We start from the raw sequence: 21,891 nt of genomic DNA on the forward strand, positions 1-21,891 counted from the left end.
TACGCTTGTGGCTTCGAAACAGCGAAATTGCTGCAAAATGGCCTAGTTAATCTTTAATGTTACTAGTATGTATTCTTGCTTTTAACATTTTCGCGCGTGAAACGCTAGTTAATCTTTGATGTGACTAGTATGTATTCTCGATTTTAACAGTTTTACCCAGTAGCGGTGATTAATGAAGTGATATGATACGATAAATATGATATCTGAGAGAGAGAGAGAGAGAGAGAGAGAGAGAGAGAGAGGGGGTAGGGGGACTGTGGGAGAGGGGTTTAGAGGAGACGGGACTCGCAGGAATCGGCAGATCTTGCACGATCCAGCTTCGCATTGATTTTCTTGATTCGAATCGTAGCTCAGCCTGCTCCATCTCTGATAGAGCAAGCAAGCAGTCGATCTACCGGCACGGTGCAGATTGGCACAAAGATCCAGCTTCAGTCCGTCACAAGTGAGCTACTGTTAACCTCCGTATGGGCAGGCCATTTTGGCATATACTCAGCCTCAATGATCCATTTATCAGCTGCAGCCTCGGAGTTTTCTGCTAAACCCTAATTTGAAGTCAGGAATCGTGCTGCGCATCGGCCATTTTAGCTGGGGTCTTTATCAGCAATAGTTGGATACAAGCTCAAGGTGCTATCATGGGGGCCAAACCTGGTTTTTCTGGTGAGAGGGGGCCCCTTCCCTCATCAGTCATGGCTCCGCTGCACTCGGTACACGAAACTTTGAACCTTTCCATGAGGAATTTTAGGCTGAAAACCAAGCAGCAGGAGCTTCTTCTCCGAATCAGTGCCCTGATGCTTATCTACATCCTTGCCTTCATTGCGCGACTCTTCAGTGTGCTTCGATATGAAAGCATGATCCATGAGTTTGATCCATACTTCAATTATCGCACCACTCTGTATCTCACCCAGAAGGGTTTTTATGAGTTCTGGAACTGGTTTGATTATGAGAGTTGGTATCCACTTGGCAGGATTATTGGTGGCACACTTTATCCTGGACTCATGGTGACGGCTGCTTTGATGTATTGGACATTAAGGGTGCTCAGCTTTGCAGTGCACATACGTGACGTATGTGTTCTTACTGCACCTTTTTTTGCCTCTAATACGACCGTTGTTGCATACTTCTTTGGTAAAGAAATTTGGGATTCAGGAGCCGGTCTAATTGCCGCAGCTTTGATTGCTATATGCCCTGGGTATATCTCCAGATCTGTTGCAGGCTCCTACGATAATGAAGGAGTGGCCATATTTGCTCTGCTTTTCACCTTCTATCTGTTTGTTAAGGCAGTAAAGACAGGCTCTTTAGCATGGTCTGTAGCATCGGCCTTTGCATACTTCTATATGGTCTCTGCATGGGGAGGTTACATTTTTATTATCAATTTGATTCCCCTTTACGTCCTCGTGTTACTTGTAACCGGCCGGTATTCGCTGCGGTTGTATGTGGCTTATAACACTATGTACATCTTAGGTATGCTACTTGCAATGCAGATTCGTTTTGTAGGTTTTCAACATGTGCAGTCAGGAGAGCACATGGCAGCCATGGGAGTATTCTTCTTGTCACAGGTGAGGCATATTTGCATGGCTGTTATCATTAAGTGCAAGTTGTTGTGATATGGCAGCCGTATAGCTCTACAATGTTTGACAGACATTGCTCTTTTGTGTAGGTATTTTACTTGGTTGATTGGGTAAAAAATCAGTTAGATAATCCCAAGCTCTTTCAGGCTTTTTTGAAAGTGACAGTACTTGCAGCCATTGCAGTGGGTACATTAGCTCTTGCATTGGGGATGGCAACGGGATACATCTCTCCTTGGACTGGCCGCTTTTATTCACTTTTAGATCCTACATATGCTAAGGACCACATACCCATTATCGCATCGGTATCAGAGCATCAACCAACAGCTTGGTCTTCTTTTATGTTTGACTTTCATGTCCTACTCATATTATTTCCAGCTGGTCTGTATTTCTGCTTCAAGCGGTTGAATGATGCAACGATATTTATTATTATTTATGGGATGACTAGCTTATATTTCGCTGGAGTGATGGTCCGATTGATTCTAGTGGCTGCACCTGCAATTTGCCTTATCAGTGCTGTTGCAGCATCAGCAACTTTGAAAAGCCTTTCTGGATTAATGCATTCCAAAGTTCCAGTTACAGGATCAACAAAAACCTCCGGTGCCACTAAAAGCTCAGCCAAGGTAAAATACACCTCCCATTTAGACATAAAAAGCACATTGTTTTGGGAGAAGCTTTGGAGGGTTATGGTGGAAAAACTTGCTGAGAGGTTTTCTTATTGGTCCCATGTACCTCATCAATAGACCTTTAGCATCTACTAAATACTTTTTTTTTGGTGGGCATCACTAATCACTTTTTTATTTGTGGGCATCACAAATTTCTTACAATGTGGCAGGGGAATCAGGATCAGTATTTACCCATGCAGAAGAAAGGGGCTGCTGTGTTGATTTTAGGTGTTTTCTATCTTTTGATGAACTATGTTATTCATTGCACCTGGGTGACTTCAGAGGCCTATTCCTCCCCATCAATTGTTCTAGCAGCGAGACAGTCGAATGGAGATAGAGTTATTTTTGATGACTTCCGAGAGGCATACTACTGGCTTCGTCACAATACACCTGAAGATGCCAAAGTGATGTCTTGGTGGGACTATGGTTATCAAATCACTGCAATGGGCAATAGGACTGTTATAGTGGACAACAACACATGGAATAACACTCACATTGCAACAGTTGGCCGGGCTATGTCCTCCTACGAAGATGAAGCATATGAAATAATGCAAGAGCTTGATGTGGATTATGTCTTGGTAGTTTTTGGAGGAGTAACTGGGTACTCATCAGATGACATCAACAAGTACTGAATACCTTGAGTACTTTGATTGAAACCTATTTTTCAGCAATTATGACTATCATAATTTTGAGTGTTTGGTCTTATTGGATTCAGTCTTTTCCTCTGGCTCAATTAGGTTTTTGTGGATGGTTCGGATTGGTGGTGGAGTTTTTCCAGTGATCAAGGAACCGGATTATCTGGTTAATGGAGACTATCGAGTGGACAAAGGAGCAGCACCGAAGATGTTGCAATGTCTAATGTGAGTTTGCACCGCAGTCTAGTGGTTTGATTTGGTTTTGCTTCAGAGAATATTACACTAAAGCCTAAAATTGTGCTAGATGGAGATATTGATCTTGTTTATGTTAGTTCAGTTGCATGGTCTTACTTTTTCAATGGAATGTTGATTGTCTCATTCACTTGAGCAGCAAAGTGATGCTGTCCATTGCATAGATTTTAGTGTTTATGAGCATTTGTATGCTCACACGTTGAACACAATCAGAGAGAGAGGGAGAGGGAGGCCTAGATTGTTGTTACTAAATATTCCAAGACACTCTGAATGATCTTGGCTGTTTTGTAGCTCAATTAGTTATGAATGCATCTTTGTTTATTGTGTTATGAAGTTTGTGCGGTTAAACTGTTCCCATTGAGTTCTTTCCACTGTTGACAATTATATATATTAGGACATGAAAAAGGATTAATCTGGATCCATGTGCATGCATGTATGCCCAGGTACAAACTTTGTTACTACAGATTTGGGGAGTTGATGACAGAATATGGGAGACCACCCGGGTAAATTTTAATTTTCTTGTGAATTGCCTTTTGCTGTGAGAGCCCTTAGTTTGATTTGTGAATTTAAGGTAATAGGACCAAAAGAGCATGTTATGCTTTTCTTTCTGAGGACATATTCTCTTTGTATCTTGAAGCTTTATAGAAGCTATAATAGTTGAACTAAACCTTCAGCTACTGGAGCTTTTATGTTATGATGTACATGGTGGGATGTAGGATACTGCTAGGGTACGGCAGTTTAAGTGGCTTAATAGAGTTAGAAAGTTGTATGCAAAGTGGAATTAAGTATATGGTGGAATGGTCAAGATAACGAATATGCAGTCTTAAGATATCAGGAATGTAGTCATGATTTTGATGGGCATGTGTGAAGACGGCAGGCTATCTGCCTTTTGGCAATTGAAATCTGTAGTTCCTTTGAATAATGAGGTTAGGTTCAGACCAATGGATGGAAGGAAAAAATCTGTAGCGTAGAATACATTAAGCTAAAGTATGGAGAAACAGAATTATGAAGGTGTAATTCTCGTATGTATGTGGCCTCATGAACATGACGTTCTTGCAATGTTGTGATTCAATCAAATGGAATTGAGTTTGAAATGTTCTTGCCATGTGTATTGCTTTCAGCGTGCTCTTTTCAATGATGGTCTAGATAGTATCAAGTTCAGTGTACAATCAACATAGTTTTCTGAACCTTTCTACAGTAGTTCAAATCTTCTCGAATTCATCATGGGACTTGTACAATCCTACAATGAAGCTTATTGCTAAGGTTCCTTTGAATCTGAGATCTTGAATTTTGGTGGGTACATTTTTTGGAAAAATTGTTCCATGCCTTTTTCTTGTCCAAAAGAAATATTCTTTGTGTTGACAACTGAGGTGCAATCTTTGTGAACTTTTGGTTGAAACTCTCTTGTTATGCATCTCCAGGCACAAGGATCTGATGTGTTTCATGGTGTTGGGAATATTCTCCTGTGTGTGAACTTGCTATTTGTATATGAAGACTCATTCAATGTGGAAACAGTTGTGACTCAAGTGCATTTATTAAGCTAGTGCTGTCTACGTTCTCCTGTTAAAACAAGGGCCTTGTACACTTTGCTCACTCTCTTTTCTTACATTTATCTTGAAAGCTCTGTGGAGTCCTTTGAGGCAGATTCACACTATTCTCTCTCTCCATCATTTTCCTGCCATTCTGTTCTCGTCCTTCTCACTTTCATTCCATTCTTTGCTTGCACACCTGCTGATGGGCAGCATGGACATAGTTCTCTTCTTGAACAGAGTGTTTCAGGCTTTTGACTGTTGAGCCACCTAAAAATTGCCACTAATTAATCATACATTTTTGGATTTTTTCTAGCTTTTAAAAGTCCTAAAAGAAATAAACAAATAAAAAAGTCTTTCTAAAATTATGGTAGGACAACTGGCTCAGTAAGTCCTATGAAAAGGAATCATTGTGCATTGCCACTTTTGTTCCTCATTTTTGCTCCAATGCCAGCCCTTGCCATCATTCCCTCCTCTTTTCTTATGCAAGTTGCCTTCAACACACCAGAGGTACCCAAGTGGAGCGCTATTGCTCAAAGGTTTTGCTGCCATTGCTAGTCCTTGAAAGAAGTTTGTGTTGAGAAACCACTTCTTCAGTTTATTCACCTTAGATAGGGTTTCACTCTAACAGTCTCAAAAAGGGCTGGCGCCCTCATTCAGGGCATTTTTTAGTTGGTGCCCACACAGCAGTGTGCCACGCTAGACTTGTTGGAGCCTATATATAGGCCACCTCTCACCTCATTTACATACCACCACCCACACTCTTCACCACTCTTCTTCTATCATTAGACATCCTTCCCCTGTCTCTCTAGACTCTCCCTTGCTACTCACACCCCTTTTGGAGGACATTGCAATTCAAGGTTCGTGGTTGGCTTATACCATTTTCACCCTCTGCTTCAAGCACCCTCTTCCACACCATCAGGCATTGCATTTGGAGCTTTCCCTAGCCTAGTGTCAACATCTACACATTGGCGTCAGCTTCCTCTCCCTTCAAGCGTTAGACATCATTGTGTTTTGTTGCTTGAAGGTTTTTCCCCAACCTGGTGTCATCATGCCCAGCTTGGTGTCAACACTCTCCATCTTGGCGCCAGTCTCTAGGCACTTGGCGTCAGTTTGTGCAGTCCCTGGTATTTGTGTTTTGGGAGGCAGGTGGCCATATCATTGTGTTTGCCATCTTTCGGCATTGTTCTCACATTTGACGACCTCCTCATTAAGCGCTAGCTTCTTTAGGCCTTTGGTATGTGTGTTTGTAGCCTTGGTTCTTTCAAGCATCTGCATTCACAACCCTAGCCCACTTCTTGGTATTAGAGGACTATTCTTGGTCCTTGACAATTGACGATCATCTTCTTCATCCTTGACGGCATCAAAGGACTGTGCTTTACCCCCTCGCTAGCTATCCTTCACCTTTTAGTGCTTACTTCGATAGCCCATTGCCCGGACAATAGTGTTTTACTCCCTTCACTATGCAGATATCCTTCAGGTGCTGCCCCTTGATTTAGAATGCAATCATCTTTTGAGCTTCGGCTTTGCTATATCAGCTTTTCTTCACATAGCATGATTCAATGCTTCATCATCTCGTTCTGTGTTTTTTGAGTTTCTCTTCTCTCTCAATGTTTGTCGTACACACTACGTTTCTCCTTGCAAATCCTACTCTCTTTGGTCTGTCGCATATTTTGACATGGTATTAGAGTGCAGGAGATCAGAGAACTAAAGATCTTATTCATTGAAGAAAGCAAAAATAGGTTGTGGGTTCGACATCATCTACTGAATTTCCCCTTCATTTTCGTTGCATCACTAGGAGATAGAGATACCCTTCTCTTCGGCTCCCTCCTACCCTCCCTTTTATAGGTTGACCTTTGGTGCTATGACTTCTCCATAGACAGATGGATAGACCGCTGAGTGCTGTTGTGGCATCACCGTGTTAGAAGTGGATGTAGCAATTGAAGCATAAATAGATCCTGTAATAAATTACTAATCACAAGGGCTGAAGAGAAACTCAAAAGAACTCTACAAAGAAGAGAACTCAGAAGAATGCTTGGGAAATGGAATCCATATACTAAACATTAGAATGACGCGTACAACAGTGAGTCATTGGCACTTGTTTCCTCTCTCCATTGAACTTATAGCTGATGATGTGATTGAATGAGGAGGGAGTGCAGTATAAATAGGAGCGCAGTATAAATAGGAGAAAACAATGGCAAAATAGCAATAGGTCGGGCAACATTTAATACTGGTCGGCCAACAATAAATGCCCAAATATACATTGTAATGACCATAATAAATACCCAAAATGCCTAGCCATGCTTGAACTTAAGACTCACACGAGCTGTCCAGATTGCAAACATCCTCTTTGAGATCATGGGTGATCTGATACAATACAATGATACATTGATAAAGTCTAATCATAGTTCATACAACAAAGAATTACCAGATTGGAACCATGGATATCCAAGGAGTGGGTGATCAAGCCACCACCAAGGTGCCTCAAAGATAATTTGAAGACTGATGTTGATGTTGATTGTACTAGCCCCTGAAAAATAGAGAGGAGTCGTAATAGATCTTTGTGTCTGTCAACAATGTCTCATAGTAACATATAAGACCATCTTGTAAAAAATGCCTTTGAACATATGCAACCATGGATTCCCTGCCTTCGGCCAAGACCGCCAAAGTGTCTCCTCACGTGAGCTTGGACTAGGAGCCAATCCGGCTCTGTCAAGTAATATGCTACATCATAATAAATTTGGAAGTCAACCCCAGCTTTAGGATTTGAACTTGCGAGACTTTAGTTGATTCGCTAAGGATGTCCCTCTCTGGAACTTGTGCACTTGTATACCTATATTATGAGGCTCACTGTTAGATTACGGGCACAGATTTCCTGAAAACTGATGGAAGCACGAGAGTTCTTCACCTCCCAGCCACGCCTAGATAAGTGCTGGCCCTCAAGCTTATCTCTTTGCCAGCCGTCAACTTGCTGGAGTCCTACTATTTCTGGACTCCCTTAACCTCTAGGCTCCCCTAAACCCCGTTCGGGTGCCCAAGAGCCCGGACGGTCTTTCTCGTGCATGTTCCCCTAAATTTACCTTAATGTAACATTAAATATCCCTTTTTATGTCACATTCCACACTTATGACCTTAATGTGACATTAAATATCCCTTTTAATGTCACATTAATGTCACATTTCCTTCCCCTTAAGAATCGGTTTCGTCCTCGAAAACGATATTTGGAAGGTCTAACTGTAAATCAGGAAACCTTTTCTTTAAAGTACTTACTCGCTCCCATGTTGAGCTTTCTTCTGAACAATCTTTCCACTTAACCAAACATTCTTGATAAATAGTATTCCTCGTTCGTCTATTACGAACATTTAATATTTTTTCTGGTTCATATGGATTAGATTGGTCATAGAATAACTCCTCAATATCATCATTTAAGATTAGATTATCCAAATCACCCAGCTTCTTCCTTAGTTTGCTTACATGAAAAACTGGATGTATTTTACTACCAGCAGGTAGTTGGAGCTTGTAAGCCAATTCTCCCACCCTTTTAAGTATTATGAAAGGACCACAATACCTTGGTGAAAGCTTTGGACAATGTCCCTTTTTCATAGTTTTAGTTTGTTCAGGCACCTTAAGATAGACCAATTCTCCTTCTTCAAAGGAGATGTCTCTTCGGTGAGGATCGGCATATGCTCTAGCTCGACTTTGAGCCTTTTTAATATTTTCTTGAGCAAATTTTAACATATTATTCATATCCTCCAAAAAGTCTTTAGCTGCCTGAACCTTTTCCTTATGCAGGCCTACTGCAAAAGGAGCTCTGGGCTGAAACCCATACATCAACATAAATGGACTATATCCAGTGGAAGAGTGTTTGGCACTGTTATATGCAAACTCTGCTATCGGTAAATACTCTTCCCAATTAGTTTGCCTTTTACTCACATATGCCCTAAGCATATCTTCAAGAATTTGGTTAACCCTTTCAGTTTGCCCATCAGTTTGCGGATGATCCGCCGTACTCATGCTAAGTTTAGTATCCAATTTCCTAAATACCGCACGCCAAAAATGGCTATCAAATTTTCTATCCCGATCAGAAACTATATTTGCCGGAAGGCCATACAATCGGTATATGTTCTCTACGAACAATCTAGCCAATTCTGGTGTTTTAATATCAGTTGAAGTTGGAATAAACCTAGCCATTTTGGTTAACCTATCCACAATTACCCACACAGAGTCGTGCCCCCTCTGTGTTCTAGGTAAAGCAACAATAAAATTCATGGAGATACTCTCCCATTTTCCCGAAGGAATTTCTAATGGATGGAGAAGTCCTCCCATTTTTAATTTTTCAGCTTTATTAACCTGGCATTTATTACATTTGACCACATAGTCAAGGACGTCCTTATTCATTCCAGGCCAATAGAACTGCCTTTTAATAAGACTATAAGTCTTATTAACTCCTGGATGTCCCGCACTAGGGGTATCATGACACTCAAAGAGTATCTGGCGCCTTATTTCTATATCTTTCGGGACACATACCCTACCCTTGTAGAGTAAATAACCATTATCAATGGTAAAATTCTTCCACTTGAATCCAGTTTGAGCAACCCCTGATGCTCCATTTCCTAGTTGAACATCCTCAGATATTCCTTCCTCAGTAGAAGCACTTTCATTTGGATCCCCATTTTTTATTGCTTCCCATATGTTGGAATATGCCGGATCAACCTGGTATTTCCCTTTTAAAGATTCAAGCAAACTGGAAGTGAACTGAGTAAAACTCAATTCATTAATGATGGGCATTCTGCTGAGTGCATCAGCTACTATATTATACTTTCCTTTTCTATATCTTATTTCATAGTCGAACTCTTGGAGGAGTTCGGCCCATCTGGCTTTATGCCCATGTAAATCTGGTTGATCATTAAGCCACTTAATGCTTTCATGATCCGATAAGATCAAAAGTTTAGCACCATACAAATAATGCCTCCATTTCTTCATTGCATGTACTATTGCATACAGCTCCCTCTCATAAACATAATAATTCTGTTTTGCACGATCTAATTTCTTGCTTTCAAAAGCAATTGGTCGACCTTCTTGTAATAAGACCGCGCCTATTGCCTTGTCAGTGGCATCAGCTTCAACCACAAATGGTTTATTGGGATCCACTATTAATAATACTGGAGCTGTAGCAATAGCTACCTTAAGTTTTTGAAAACTTTCATTTTGGTCTGTTCCCCAATTAAAACTTTTCCCTTTCCCTTTAAGTTGGTCTGTCATTGGAACAGCTATTTTGGCATAATCTCGAATGAATCTACAATAAAATCCAGATAAACCTAGGAAGATCTGCAGCTCTTCCAGGTTCCGTGGAGGTGGCCATTCAATAATTGCCCTTACTTTTTCTAGATCCATGTTGATTTCCTCTTTCGAGATTATATGCCCTAAATATTTGACCTCTTGTGCAAAGAATTCACATTTAGTTTTCTTCGCATAAAGGGAATACGTTCTTAACAGTTGGAATACTAATAATAAGTGTTCCAAATGTTCTTCTCTTGATTTACTAAAGATCAAGATATCATCCAAAAAGACTACTACAAAATGTCCTAGATAGGGCCGTAAAACACTATTCATCAGCTTCATAAAAGTAGCTGGTGCATTAGTGAGACCAAAAGGCATCACTAAAAAATCATAATGCTCGTATCTAGTACGAAATGCCGTTTTGGAAATATCTTGTGTCTTAATTTTTATTTGGTGATAACCTGATCTTAAGTCTATCTTTGTGAAGAATTTTGCCCCTTGCAATTGATCAAAAAGATCTTTCATTCTGGGCATAGGAAATTTATTCTTCACCGTTATTTTATTAAGTGCTCTATAGTCAACACAAAGTCGCATAGAACCATCTTTTTTCTTTACCAATAAAATTGGTGAAGCCCAAGGTGAATTACTGGGTTGAATAAACCCTTTATCCAGGTAATCCTTAATTTGTCTTTCAACTTCTTGATGCTGTGTTTCACTTAACCTATATGGTGGTTTTGAAATTGGGTGTGTATCCTTATTTATATCAATTGGGTGATTTATTTCACCCCTATCTGGTGGAAGGCCACTAGGTAAATCAGAAGGAAACACATCTTTAAAATCATCTAACAAACTGTTCAATTCATTATTTACATTCAATTCGCAAACATAAGAAAATTGTTGCTTTATATTACAGGAAGTAAAAGTATTTTGTACAGGAAAAGACCATAGCATATATACCTCACAAACTTCCTTCTTTATCAGCTTCTGAACTTCAGTAGAACACAGCAAAGGATTATCAGATACTTCATGTTCACCTTGAATGACAAAAGTCTTACCATCCCTTTCAAATTCCAGTGTATTATGGTGATAGCTACGTTTTAAGGATGGTTCCAATCCCTATAGCCACTCCCTCCCTAGAGCAATATCAGCTCTTTCCATATTCATTATTTGGAAATCAAGCTTGAATCTCGATTTCCAAATTGGATACCATGGTATCCCATATTTTATTGTCTTGGCCTTGCATCATACGCACAACGTATTGATGCTCACTGTTTTGTTGGGGAAGTTTCAATTTTTTGACAAGTGCATAATTTATAAAATTATGTGTGGCAGAGTCATCAATCATGACTCTAACCCGTTTTCCAGCTATCAATCCATGTACTCTAAGTAAATCATGTGGCCCAAAGGTAGGCTGCCACAAAGAAGTTGACATACAACACTTATGTTGTACATCCATGTGCAAGACCTCTAAAGATTTATACTTTTCATGGCCCTTTAATTCTAAGGTCTGCTCTGATACCAATGTTAGATTACGGGCACAGATTTCCTGAAAACTGATGGAAGCACGAGAGTTCTTCACCTCCCAGCCACGCCTAGATAAGTGCTGGCCCTCAAGCTTATCTCTTTGCCAGTCGTCAACTTGCTGGAGTCCTACTATTTCTGGACTCCCTTAACCTCTAGGCTCCCCTAAACCCTGTTCGGGCGCCCAAGAGCCCGGACGGTCTTTCTCGTGCATGTTCCCCTAAATTTACCTTAATGTAACATTAAATATCCCTTTTAATGTCACATTCCACACTTATGACCTTAATGTGACATTAAATATCCCTTTTAATGTCACACTCACTCACCCCATCTCACCATCCTTCCACACTCCTCCTTTGGCACTAGAGAGTCTTGAGGGACGATTGCATCACGAGTATTAGAAAGTATAAGAAGGGGGGGTTGTCAAGCTCTTCCCTTGATTTGAATAAGAAGATCCTTTCTGCCCTTGGTCTTGGTTGGAGGATCCGAGTCGAAGTCAAAGGAAGAGGATGACTCAATGGAGGAGTCTAGATGTTGCTACTTCTTCGTCTTCTTCCTCGAACTGGTTGACTCTTTGTAATCCTTGTGTAAATGAAACCAGCCTTCCTTCTTGGAATGGGTGGTGATAACTTGATTTAAGAGTTAATTACAGCAATGAATAAATGCACATAAAATGAAATACACACTTTACCATAACATTCTTGGACAATAGACACCCTGTTGGCCCCAAAATTGGCGCCCCTTGTGGTATTTCTTTAGCTTTCATTCAATTGGAAGGAGTCCAACTTGAGATTCTTCAATCTCCTCGTGCTAACCGATTGCTCTTGCTGTCATAAATGACCAGCAAGCCTTTTGGGTCATTTGCCCCTTGATTCACCCAGGACTTCTTCAATTTGACCCTTGGCTGGCCAAATGCTGCCCCAAATCAATTCGGGATGGGCTGGCTCTTGAAATCCCTTGATAATCTTTAATTATCAGCTGCTGATTTCAATCCCTTGAGCCTTCAATCTCTGGCACAGATCCCAAGGTGGCTGCTAAACCCTAATTTCTGCTGTAAATTAGGGTTTACTGCAGAAATTACAGATCAGCTCACCAAAAATGGCTCAGATCTCCTCCAAATGGTTGAGCATAGGCTGAAGGAGATGAGAGAATGCTATAGAGAGAGAAAATTCTGAGATTTGTCGCGAAGAACTGATCAAAATTAGCTGCTGCCCTGCTGTACCAACCCCGAACGGATGCACCAACAACAATAGGAGCATCAGAGATTGCGATCTTCAGGAGAAAGTGCATTAGCAGCAATTGCCAGCTTCCCAAGGTCAAGAATATGCAATCTCCATCACCAAAATGGTCTCCAATGGCTGGGAAATGGCCTCAAAAGTTGGCAACAACAGTCTAACATCCAACAACTCCAAAATGAAAAAACGAGATTTACCTCTCCCTTCAGTCCTATTTAGCCTTTCCCCCACTTGCATGGGAAAGTTTTGCCAAGTGGCAGCTTTCTTAATCTATTTTCAGCAGTTTCCAGCCATTTAATTATTTTTCAGAATTAATTAATTTTGAAAATTAATTCAGCCCTTAATCCATGCCCAAAAAATTGACCTTGCCCATCCAAAAATTAATTGGCTAGGCCATTTGCAACCCAAAGTGGTCCCATGTATTAATTGACCCTTGGACAAGCATTAATCCATTAATTAATGCCTAGTCCCTAGTGTCACCACTGACACTTAATGGCCAATTAATGGTCCTAGGGGCAAACTCACACCAAAATTTACCTAGAATCTAACAAGTGTAACTTGTTACAACTTTTACCTTTGACATCTATCTTTTTCACAGGGCCCTTCGGCCTTCAACTGTGAAAAAGTAGCTTGCACCTCACATGTGCATCTTTTAATTGCACATTTGATTAATCCTTTAATCAAATGTCAATTAAACATAAGCAAAGCATAAAATTTTCACGTCCTCGTGACAGTAAATGTCCCTTTTTACCACAGTGATAACATTGGGCCTTCGACTTCTTCCTCTTGTTACCCCTCTCTAAAGCTACAAAGGCCTCACTGGAACCGTTGAAGCATAGAAATAGGGAACGGCCGTTCTGGCTTGTAGGAACGGCCTAACGTGTTCCAAACCCTCCGAGGAGGTGAAACGGTCAGGGAACGTTCCCTGCTGTTCCCTACCGTTCCCCTTGTCGTTTCTTGTTTGAAATGGCCTTTCTAGGTTTGTTGACCAAAAAATGACGTTTTTTTTCAGTTTTTTCTTTTTGCTTGTATCACACTCCTTCTACCACTTGTTCACCCATCTCCATTGCTAAATGTGCACACACTACTCTCTCTCTCCATGGAAAGTTCAAATTTGATGCATTATCAACTCTTACAAATCACAATCAAATTTCAGCCTATCCTCAATTCCAAGGCAGTCATCCATTTATATTGTCTAATTTCAAGGGAAATTGGGATAATTGGGGCAATTCAGGGCAATTTGGAGCTATGGGGATAATCAAGTCAATTTTGGGACATTTGGAGCATTGAAGGGTATTGGGGCAATTAGAGGGACATTCTTTTAGGCAATTTGGGTCATGCAGGGCATATTTGGGGCACTTAAGTCATATGCCGTTCCCCCTGTTCCCATTACTCGACCTTGGACATTCCCCCCGTTTCCGTTCCCGTTCCCCGTTCCATGTAACTATGGATGGAAGCCTCCTTATAACTGTAAAGACGTCTCATGCTCAAGTAGTATTGAGGACATTTGTAGAAAATTGATGGGTGTTGATGATGTCTGAGTCCTCAAAGCATTGGCCGTTCCATCAAACTTTGGAGGGAGCTTGTAGAGCATAGTCCCCACAAGATGAGCCTTTGGAAGAGTAGATTGCATGTGCTTGTGTGACATGAAGTAATAAAGACTGAATCCTATCCTTCGGCTGGAACTTCATTTGTTGGAGCTGTCTATAAAGAGTGACGGCATGCATAGGCAAAGGAGCCTTCCTCGTACAACATCTGAAGCTTCACCCAAATCACGGGAGTATGTCTTGTAGGTGATGACTGTTGAAAGAACTTCTTTGGAGATGCAACGAAGAAGGGTAGAATATGCATGGGCATCATTAGTATCCCATGTGAGCACTGCTTTGTCATAGTTACTCTCGTCAAAATCATCCAGAAGAGGATTAGGACGTTTGGGATGCTCACAAGCTCCAATTACAACATACCATAGCCTCTTCTGCACAAACCAAGCTTTCATAACATCACTCTTGGTTAGATAATTAGGGCCATGTAATTTGTCATGAGTAGAACAACAGGGGGGAGCCATTTGGAGAGGATAGGAGGAGAAAATAAAGGAAAGAAGAGGAGGAGAGAGAGCACAGCCAACCAGCAGCATGGACTGCATGAAACAGAAATCAGATGTAGTGTACACCAGCTGACCGCAAAAATACAATGCTGAAATAAAAAAATCTGCTAAGAAACAGCCAAAAGATGTCATGCGGTATTGTTCCAATCAGCACAGACTGAAAATGCAGGTATGCTGATCAGTCATCAGCAGTTCAGGAGTTGCTTGGGGCAGTAGGAGGACAGCAGACTGAAAACGTAGGTGAAGAAGGGTAAAACACTGGCTGATGATGCAATAAATGCAGTGAACGCAGATGAGTCAGGGCTGGAAACATAGAAACATGAAACGGGGAACGGGAATGGGGAATGGGGAACGGGGACGGGGACGGGGACGGGGACGGGAACGCCAAACCTAGGGAACGGGGACGTGGGAACGGGAAGGCATTTAAAAAATCAAAATTCATGAAAAAAATTTAATATTTCACTCATAATCCATGTGGACACTTGAGTGTTAAAACTTAAAACCAAGGTATATAATCCACAAGGACAAATCATTTTAAGTTTTAACTTTAAGATATCATGCATTATTCTAAAACTACTCATTAGAAATTGAATTGCAACTTACAAGGCTCAAGAGGTAAGCTATTCAATTATAAATAATAAAATCCATAATACATATGCCAAAAATCATAAATGATAAAACAATGAACAATGAACTAAATTTTAAAGTCTAAGCTAAAAGAACATGCCTATGGTACCATTGCCAAAAAACTTAAAAGATTACAAATATGAAATTGAAGTCTAATCTTTGAAAGAACATGCTCATTGCCCCGAAAAAGGTTACAAATATAAAGTCTAATCTCTAGATTGAAGCAAAATGTGGCATGCCAAAATAGCCCAAAGGGGAACTGCAAGACTGCAAGACTCAAGTACAAATATAATATCGGCATGGCACAATTGTCAACAGCCCAAGTGTCACACTGTCATCAATGATCATAATATCATATATAATGTAAATGTGTCATGTAAATGTGTCATGTATCATGAGACTCGTGATAAGTAAGCTAAATCAAAGATCATGATCATGATCTGAGGCTGCTCTAGCCACTCCTGAAGTGCCAGCCTCATCATCGTGTGTACCATGAATTGCTGCATCTCCCTCATCATCAGCATGTGTCTCCTCTTCTTGCTGTATCTCCCGCTCTGTGAATGGATTAGACTTTGTTGTCATATTGTTACATAACATCCTCAAATTAGCACTAATGAATACTAGATCGTTTGCCCTCTCCACACCAAGACGGTTCCTCTTCTTTGAAGCAATGTGAGCGTACGTACTTCACAGTTGCTCCAAACAAGAGGAGCTAACTGACTGACTCAAAATACGGATTGCTAGTTGCTGCAACTCAGGACCATCCGAACCATAGTCCTCCCACCACAAAGCTGCCCTAATCTTACAGCAATCCTCCTGTGCATCCCCACAACCAAAAGAACCCCAAAAGGTCCTATAACATGAAAGCTGATCTCTGATCTTTCGTCTAGTGCCATGATCAGGCACTAGACGAGACAATATAAGCCTCCATGTAGCCATAACCTCAGTGTCATTCTCTTGACCCTTGCCCTGGAACTCAGGATCCACAACAAATGTAGCTGCATGCATGGGTGAGCTATAGGAGTTCCACCTCGTCACAACTAAATGGTGTATTTCCTCATACGCCTCATCATTTGGTGCCAACTCCTGTAGCTTTTCATTTAGCCTATCCATAGCTTCATATACCTTGCCAATGCAAGGTTGCATAGCATCCATAGCCCTCAATAAATGTACAATGGATGATACCATAGCATCTATCCGCTTTACATCATCCCAAAAAGTAGAGTTATTTGCTTTCTCCAAGCATAAGATACCTGTAGGAGTATTTGCCAATGTTGTTGAGGTAAACTCATCACTAAGAAATAACTGCCTCAAGGCACCACTGCATTCTCTTAACCTGCCCAGCACCAAGAAGTTAAAGGCAAATTTGGTATTAGAGTATTTTAAACGTGTCTTCTTCGACTGCAAAGAGAAGTGATGGCAGAGAAACTAGTGGTTCAAAACAAAGCTAACCATTTGAGCTCCTTGCTCTATGACAGGTGCAATCCATGATAGGTTACCAATATCCTTTAGTAGGTTGTTCAAGCAATGAGCCATACAATATGAAACTGTGATATGCGGATAATATCTCTGAATAATAGCACTTGCTGCCCTATTTGCAGGCTCTCCATCTGCAACAAATCCCACAACATGCTCTGGGCCAATAAGCTCAACACCTGTAACCCACTCTGCTGCAAGTACATCTGTTGACTTTCTTGTTCCCGATGCATCATGTGAAGATATGAAATACATTTCCCCACGAGAATAAGCAACCATACCATGAATGGATCGCTTGCGTGTATCACTCCAACCATCAGCAATCAAGGAAACTCTATTTTTAGCCCACATGCTCTTTCTAGTCACAGCTGCTTGCTCAACAAGGCGCTTTTCCTTGTTGAGCAAAGTGGTGCGTAAGGTCTTTGATGACGGAGGTACATACGAAGAGCCATACTCACCAATCTTCTTGCACATCAATTTAAAATACTCTGACTTGGTTGCACGAAATTGAATGTGGTCATGATAAAAAAAGCATGCCACTGATGTATCCACCTCTTCCTTCTTCTTGGGATCCCAACTAGCATCAAGTGTGCTTTGTCTATGTGCAACATGTGGCGTTGTTGATGCCGTGGCCGATGCAATGCCTGCAGTAGATGTGGAGGTAGCACTTCCTGATACTGACCTTGCTCTAGATACATCTGATGGGGATGGTGTCACAAAAGTTACAGGGTCAACTACAACACATCGTGGTCTAGATGCAAGATAAGCTTGTTGACATGCTACACGGTCACGAAGCTCCCTTTGCTTCTCCAAGGTTACATTCAGACAAATCTGCACCTCTGAATTTGGCTCATGTAGGAGATGAGCTCGGACCTGATTATGCATAAATATTAAAATGGAACAAGTGGCAATTGGTAGTCCATATTCTAATATTTAAGTAACTTTGAAAAATTAAAATCAATAAAAATTTGAAATACAAATGCTTGGCTCAATGGATTACCTTGTTTGCTCCACTAGTTCGCTTGTATGGGCAAAGCTTGCAAGTCCATGGTCGAGATCCTCCACCACTCAAAGGGCGGTCAGCATTTACTTCTTCCCACCATGACCAATCATCAAACCTTCTTCCTCGACCACCAACCCGACGAGCGGGGCGGGAAGATGAAGGCATTTATGATTTCAGGCTGAAAATTGAAGGTTCAAGAGTCGAGAGAAGGAAAAATTGAAGGCTCGAGAGAAGGGAGAATGTTCAAGAGTCAAGACTCACTCAAGAGTCGAGAGAGAAGGGTAAGGGAGAGAAGGGAGAATAATAAGAAAAGAGGAGAACTTGGAACTTGGAAAAAACTTAGAAGGAAGACTCAAGAGAAGAGGAGAAGAAGGAAGAGAAGGAAGAAGGTTCAAGGAAGAAGGAAGAAGAGAAGGGAGAAGTGAAGAGAAGGTAGAAGGAAGAAGAGAAGGAAGAGAAGAAAGAGAAAGAAGAGAAAGAAGAAGAAGGAAGAGGTTGGAGGTGGGAGGAGAAAGAAGAGAAAGAAGAAGAAGGAAGAGAGGGAAGAGAAGGAAGAGAAGAAAGAAGAAGAAGGAAGAGAAAGGTGGTGGCTGGGGGTAGGATATAGGTGGGAGCAGGACGCAGGCCAGGATTGGGTGGGAGTAGAATGCGAACTGCGCGCAGGCGGGAGTAGGCGAACTGGGCGCAGGCGGAAGCAGAATGCGGGCGGCTGGGCGCAGGTAAGTTTTGCCACGTGGCTCTGAAACGGGACAGGGAACGTTCCATCATTTGGAAACGCGGTCCACGACGGATACATGCCGGGGACGGCGATTCCACGTGCCGGGGGGCCGTTCCGGCCGTTTCCTATCACTATGGCTGGAAACAACACAATTATCAGCAGCAAGGATGGCTTGATGAACAACAGAGATCTGTAATCAGCAGAAATTTACATAGTTGCATTCGTACTATGTACGGACTAGTTTGTTTCGTACGGTTTGTACCGTACTGTACCGTACGTATCTGTACCAATTTGTACCAAAAAACAAGCTGTTTTTTGCCTATGAAAACTAGACCACACAATGGGCTTGCAAGCTTTGCCCATACAAGCGAACTAGTGGAGCAAACAAGGTAATCCATTGAACTGAGCATTTCTATCTTGAATCTTTATTGATTTTAATTTTTCAAAGTTACTTAAATATTAGAATATGGAATACCAATTACTACTTGTTTCTGTTTTATGCATAATTAGGTTCGAGCTCATCTCCTACACGAGCCAAATTCAAGGGTACAGTTTTGTCCTAATGTGACCTTGGAGAAGCAAAGGGAGCTTCGTGATCGTGTAGCAGGTCAACAAGCTTATCTTGTATCTAGACCACGACGTGTTGCAATAACCTTGCAACTTTTGTGACACCATTCCCATTAGATGTGTCTAGAGCAGGATCAATATTAGGAAGTGCTGTCTCCACATCTACTATAGGCATCGCATTGGCCATGGTATCAATAACACCACATATTGTACATAGACAGAGCACACTTGATGCTAGTTGGGATCCTAAGCAGAAGAAGAAATAACTAGATACATCAATGGCATGTTCAGCTGAAAAAGGGTGATAAATGTTAACCCTTGGTCGCTTAACACGCTTGCTATGGTATCTTTCTACCTACAATGACAACATCCTGCCCTCAGCCAGCTTGCATTTTGTGGCTGTCTCATCAATGCTAGTATCTGTTTGATGTCGCTAGCTTGCCGTCATTCTGTTTTGGCTGCTAGGTGACACTATTCAGCAATCTGGCATCCTTCTACATTAGTATCAGCATCATGTCTTGGTGGTTTGCTGTGCTTAGGTCCCATTCCAGAGGATGACTCTCTCTGAAACCCTCCCTCAGCCAACTCCCACTAGAGACAATGGCCGTTGGACTGCACTCCACCCATTGAACATCATTTGTATAACTTCGATCATCAGTTTGTTCATTGACTTTCATGTATTGATTTATATTATCCTTCATTTGCACTCGTCTTAAGTTCATTGTGTTAGTTGCGCTCATACACTGATTTGTATGCAAACCCTAGTGTATTCTCATGTTGTATCAGAGCTGGTGTTCTTGTAAGGAGTAGCCCACCTTTTGATAACTGTAACTTCAAATCTACCTTGCTGAAAATCCCTATCTTCCTAGGTGATACATTAACTCATTTATACGTGGCAAGGGAAAGTTATTTTTGACATTGGGCTGGTTGAGTGCCCTATAATCCATGCAAAGGTGTGAGCTTCCGTTGTCCTCTTTGACCAACAAAACTTCAGCACTGAATGGGCTTGAGCTGACTTGAATCAGTACCTGCTCCAAAGGTACTCATTTGTGCTCGAAGCTCCTTGAGCTCCTCATTGCTCATCTGGTAGGGTGCCTTCTAGGGAGGTCCTCCTCATTCTCAAAACTACTCTCCCTGGGCTGTCTGAATAATGTAAAATGAGTATGAATTACCTGAACAAGATCATTAACTCAAGCATGTTGTGATCAACTACTTTTGACATTCTATATCTGACCAACTTTGCCATGGTGGAGTCCATGACCCTTGGCCCCTCTATCTTGGAGCTTTGGAAGACTAGGAATGCTTTAAATTCATGCTCAACCATATAGCGAGGACTCAAAAGTTTTACCACTAAAAATAGAGGAGTAGAAAGAGATTTTGGAGCAAACCATGAACCTATGCTACTGTTACTGGTAGTTTTGATTGCAGGGTGTCTTGACTGTGTCAATTTTACAGGCTGAGGTTGGTGTACAAAGGAGCCTGATTTCATTGTTATGATCTTGTGCATGTTTTGATGTGTGCACAAGCTAGGTGAGTAGCAAGGTACAGCATGTTGGCCTTCTACAGCTGTTTTAAGTGTTTTTGGTTCTTTTGTTCGGCAATTTCTCATTAAGTTCAAGCAAGGTACTGCTATAACATGACCATAATCTTGAGTTGGTTTCCTGAATTTCAAAGCAGATGGAGGGCATGTTTTCTATGTGGATAAAGCTTTTAACACCAGATTTAGAGTTTTGGTTCATGTTAATTGTGCTGCGGACTAAACATTCCTGTCATTGTCCTATCCAGGTGGGATCGTGCCAGAGGGGTTGAGATAGGGAACAAAGATATTGAGCTGCATCACCTAGAAGAGGCTTTTACTACATCAAACTGGATTGTTAGGATCTACAAAGTGAAGCCACCTCCCAACAGGCTATAAGGATGAATGAAGCCTTTTCTGATGGGAATTTTTGTTAGAATGAGGGTTTACTGTGTATGGACGTGCTGAAATGAAGTGATGAGTACTAGTGTAGAGTTGAAATGCAGAAGCATGTGTTAGTGCAATGTAATAAGCTAAAGCTTTTCAGTCTCTAGATTGATTACAGGTTTTAAGGAAGGTGCAAGCCTTACAGCAGAGTGCCAATATATTGTTTGTTTGTCTAGCTTTGACCATGCATGCCTGATTCAGACATTGAATCATCCCAGGCCCAGAAGTTTGTAATAGCATGGTTGTTGACACTGGATGAGAGAAATCTTCGGAGGAAGTTTTGAACTGCTCCTCAGTGTCATAATCTTTGAGTTGATTAGTCAACATGAAGGTAAGGTCAAGCCTTCAGCACCCTCAGTTGATGGTGTAAAGCAACTGAGTATGCCTTGAGTTCAAAACAACATTGAATGTGTAACTGACCACAATGAGGAATTTGAATTACCCAGGTGTTTGCATCAATCAAAACGAGTTCAGAACGTAGCGTATGTCTGGCATCTGTATATTCAGTGTTTATGTAATTGTTTTTCTCATACATTTCTTGCATTGCTTAAATTTTGAGCTTTCTGCGGATGTTTGACCAACATGGATACTATATGTTGCTGGTTGGCAGGTTTCAGGAAAACAATGCATGAGTTGTAAATTACTCAAACCTGCCATCATTTTCAAGGTTTAAAGTGTCTAATCTTGCAGTAAGAATTTGCTGCAATTAAAGGAACCCTTCAAATCGGTAAAAGGTTGGTCTTAATAAAATTGG

The 21,891-nt window shown here is 41.2% G+C and overlaps 1 protein-coding gene across 1 annotated transcript; it reads left to right on the plus strand.

Moving 5' to 3' along the window:
* The first annotated feature begins 232 nt into the window (after nucleotides 1-232).
* On the plus strand, nucleotides 233-21,616 carry STT3B (staurosporin and temperature sensitive 3-like b). The gene is made up of 6 exons (XM_087680373.1): nucleotides 233-1,553; nucleotides 1,655-2,185; nucleotides 2,398-2,852; nucleotides 2,965-3,087; nucleotides 3,558-3,617; nucleotides 20,960-21,616. Exons 1-6 carry the CDS (start codon nucleotides 633-635, stop codon nucleotides 21,087-21,089), a joined length of 2,220 nt encoding a protein of 739 aa, XP_087536499.1. The 5' UTR covers nucleotides 233-632; the 3' UTR covers nucleotides 21,090-21,616.
* The last annotated feature ends 275 nt before the right edge of the window (nucleotides 21,617-21,891 follow it).

Source organism: Lygodium microphyllum, chromosome 6 (genome assembly GCF_053477565.2).
Source record: "Lygodium microphyllum isolate KBCC chromosome 6, Lygodium_microphyllum_v1.1.10, whole genome shotgun sequence".
Taxonomy (NCBI): Eukaryota; Viridiplantae; Streptophyta; class Polypodiopsida; order Schizaeales; family Lygodiaceae; genus Lygodium; species Lygodium microphyllum.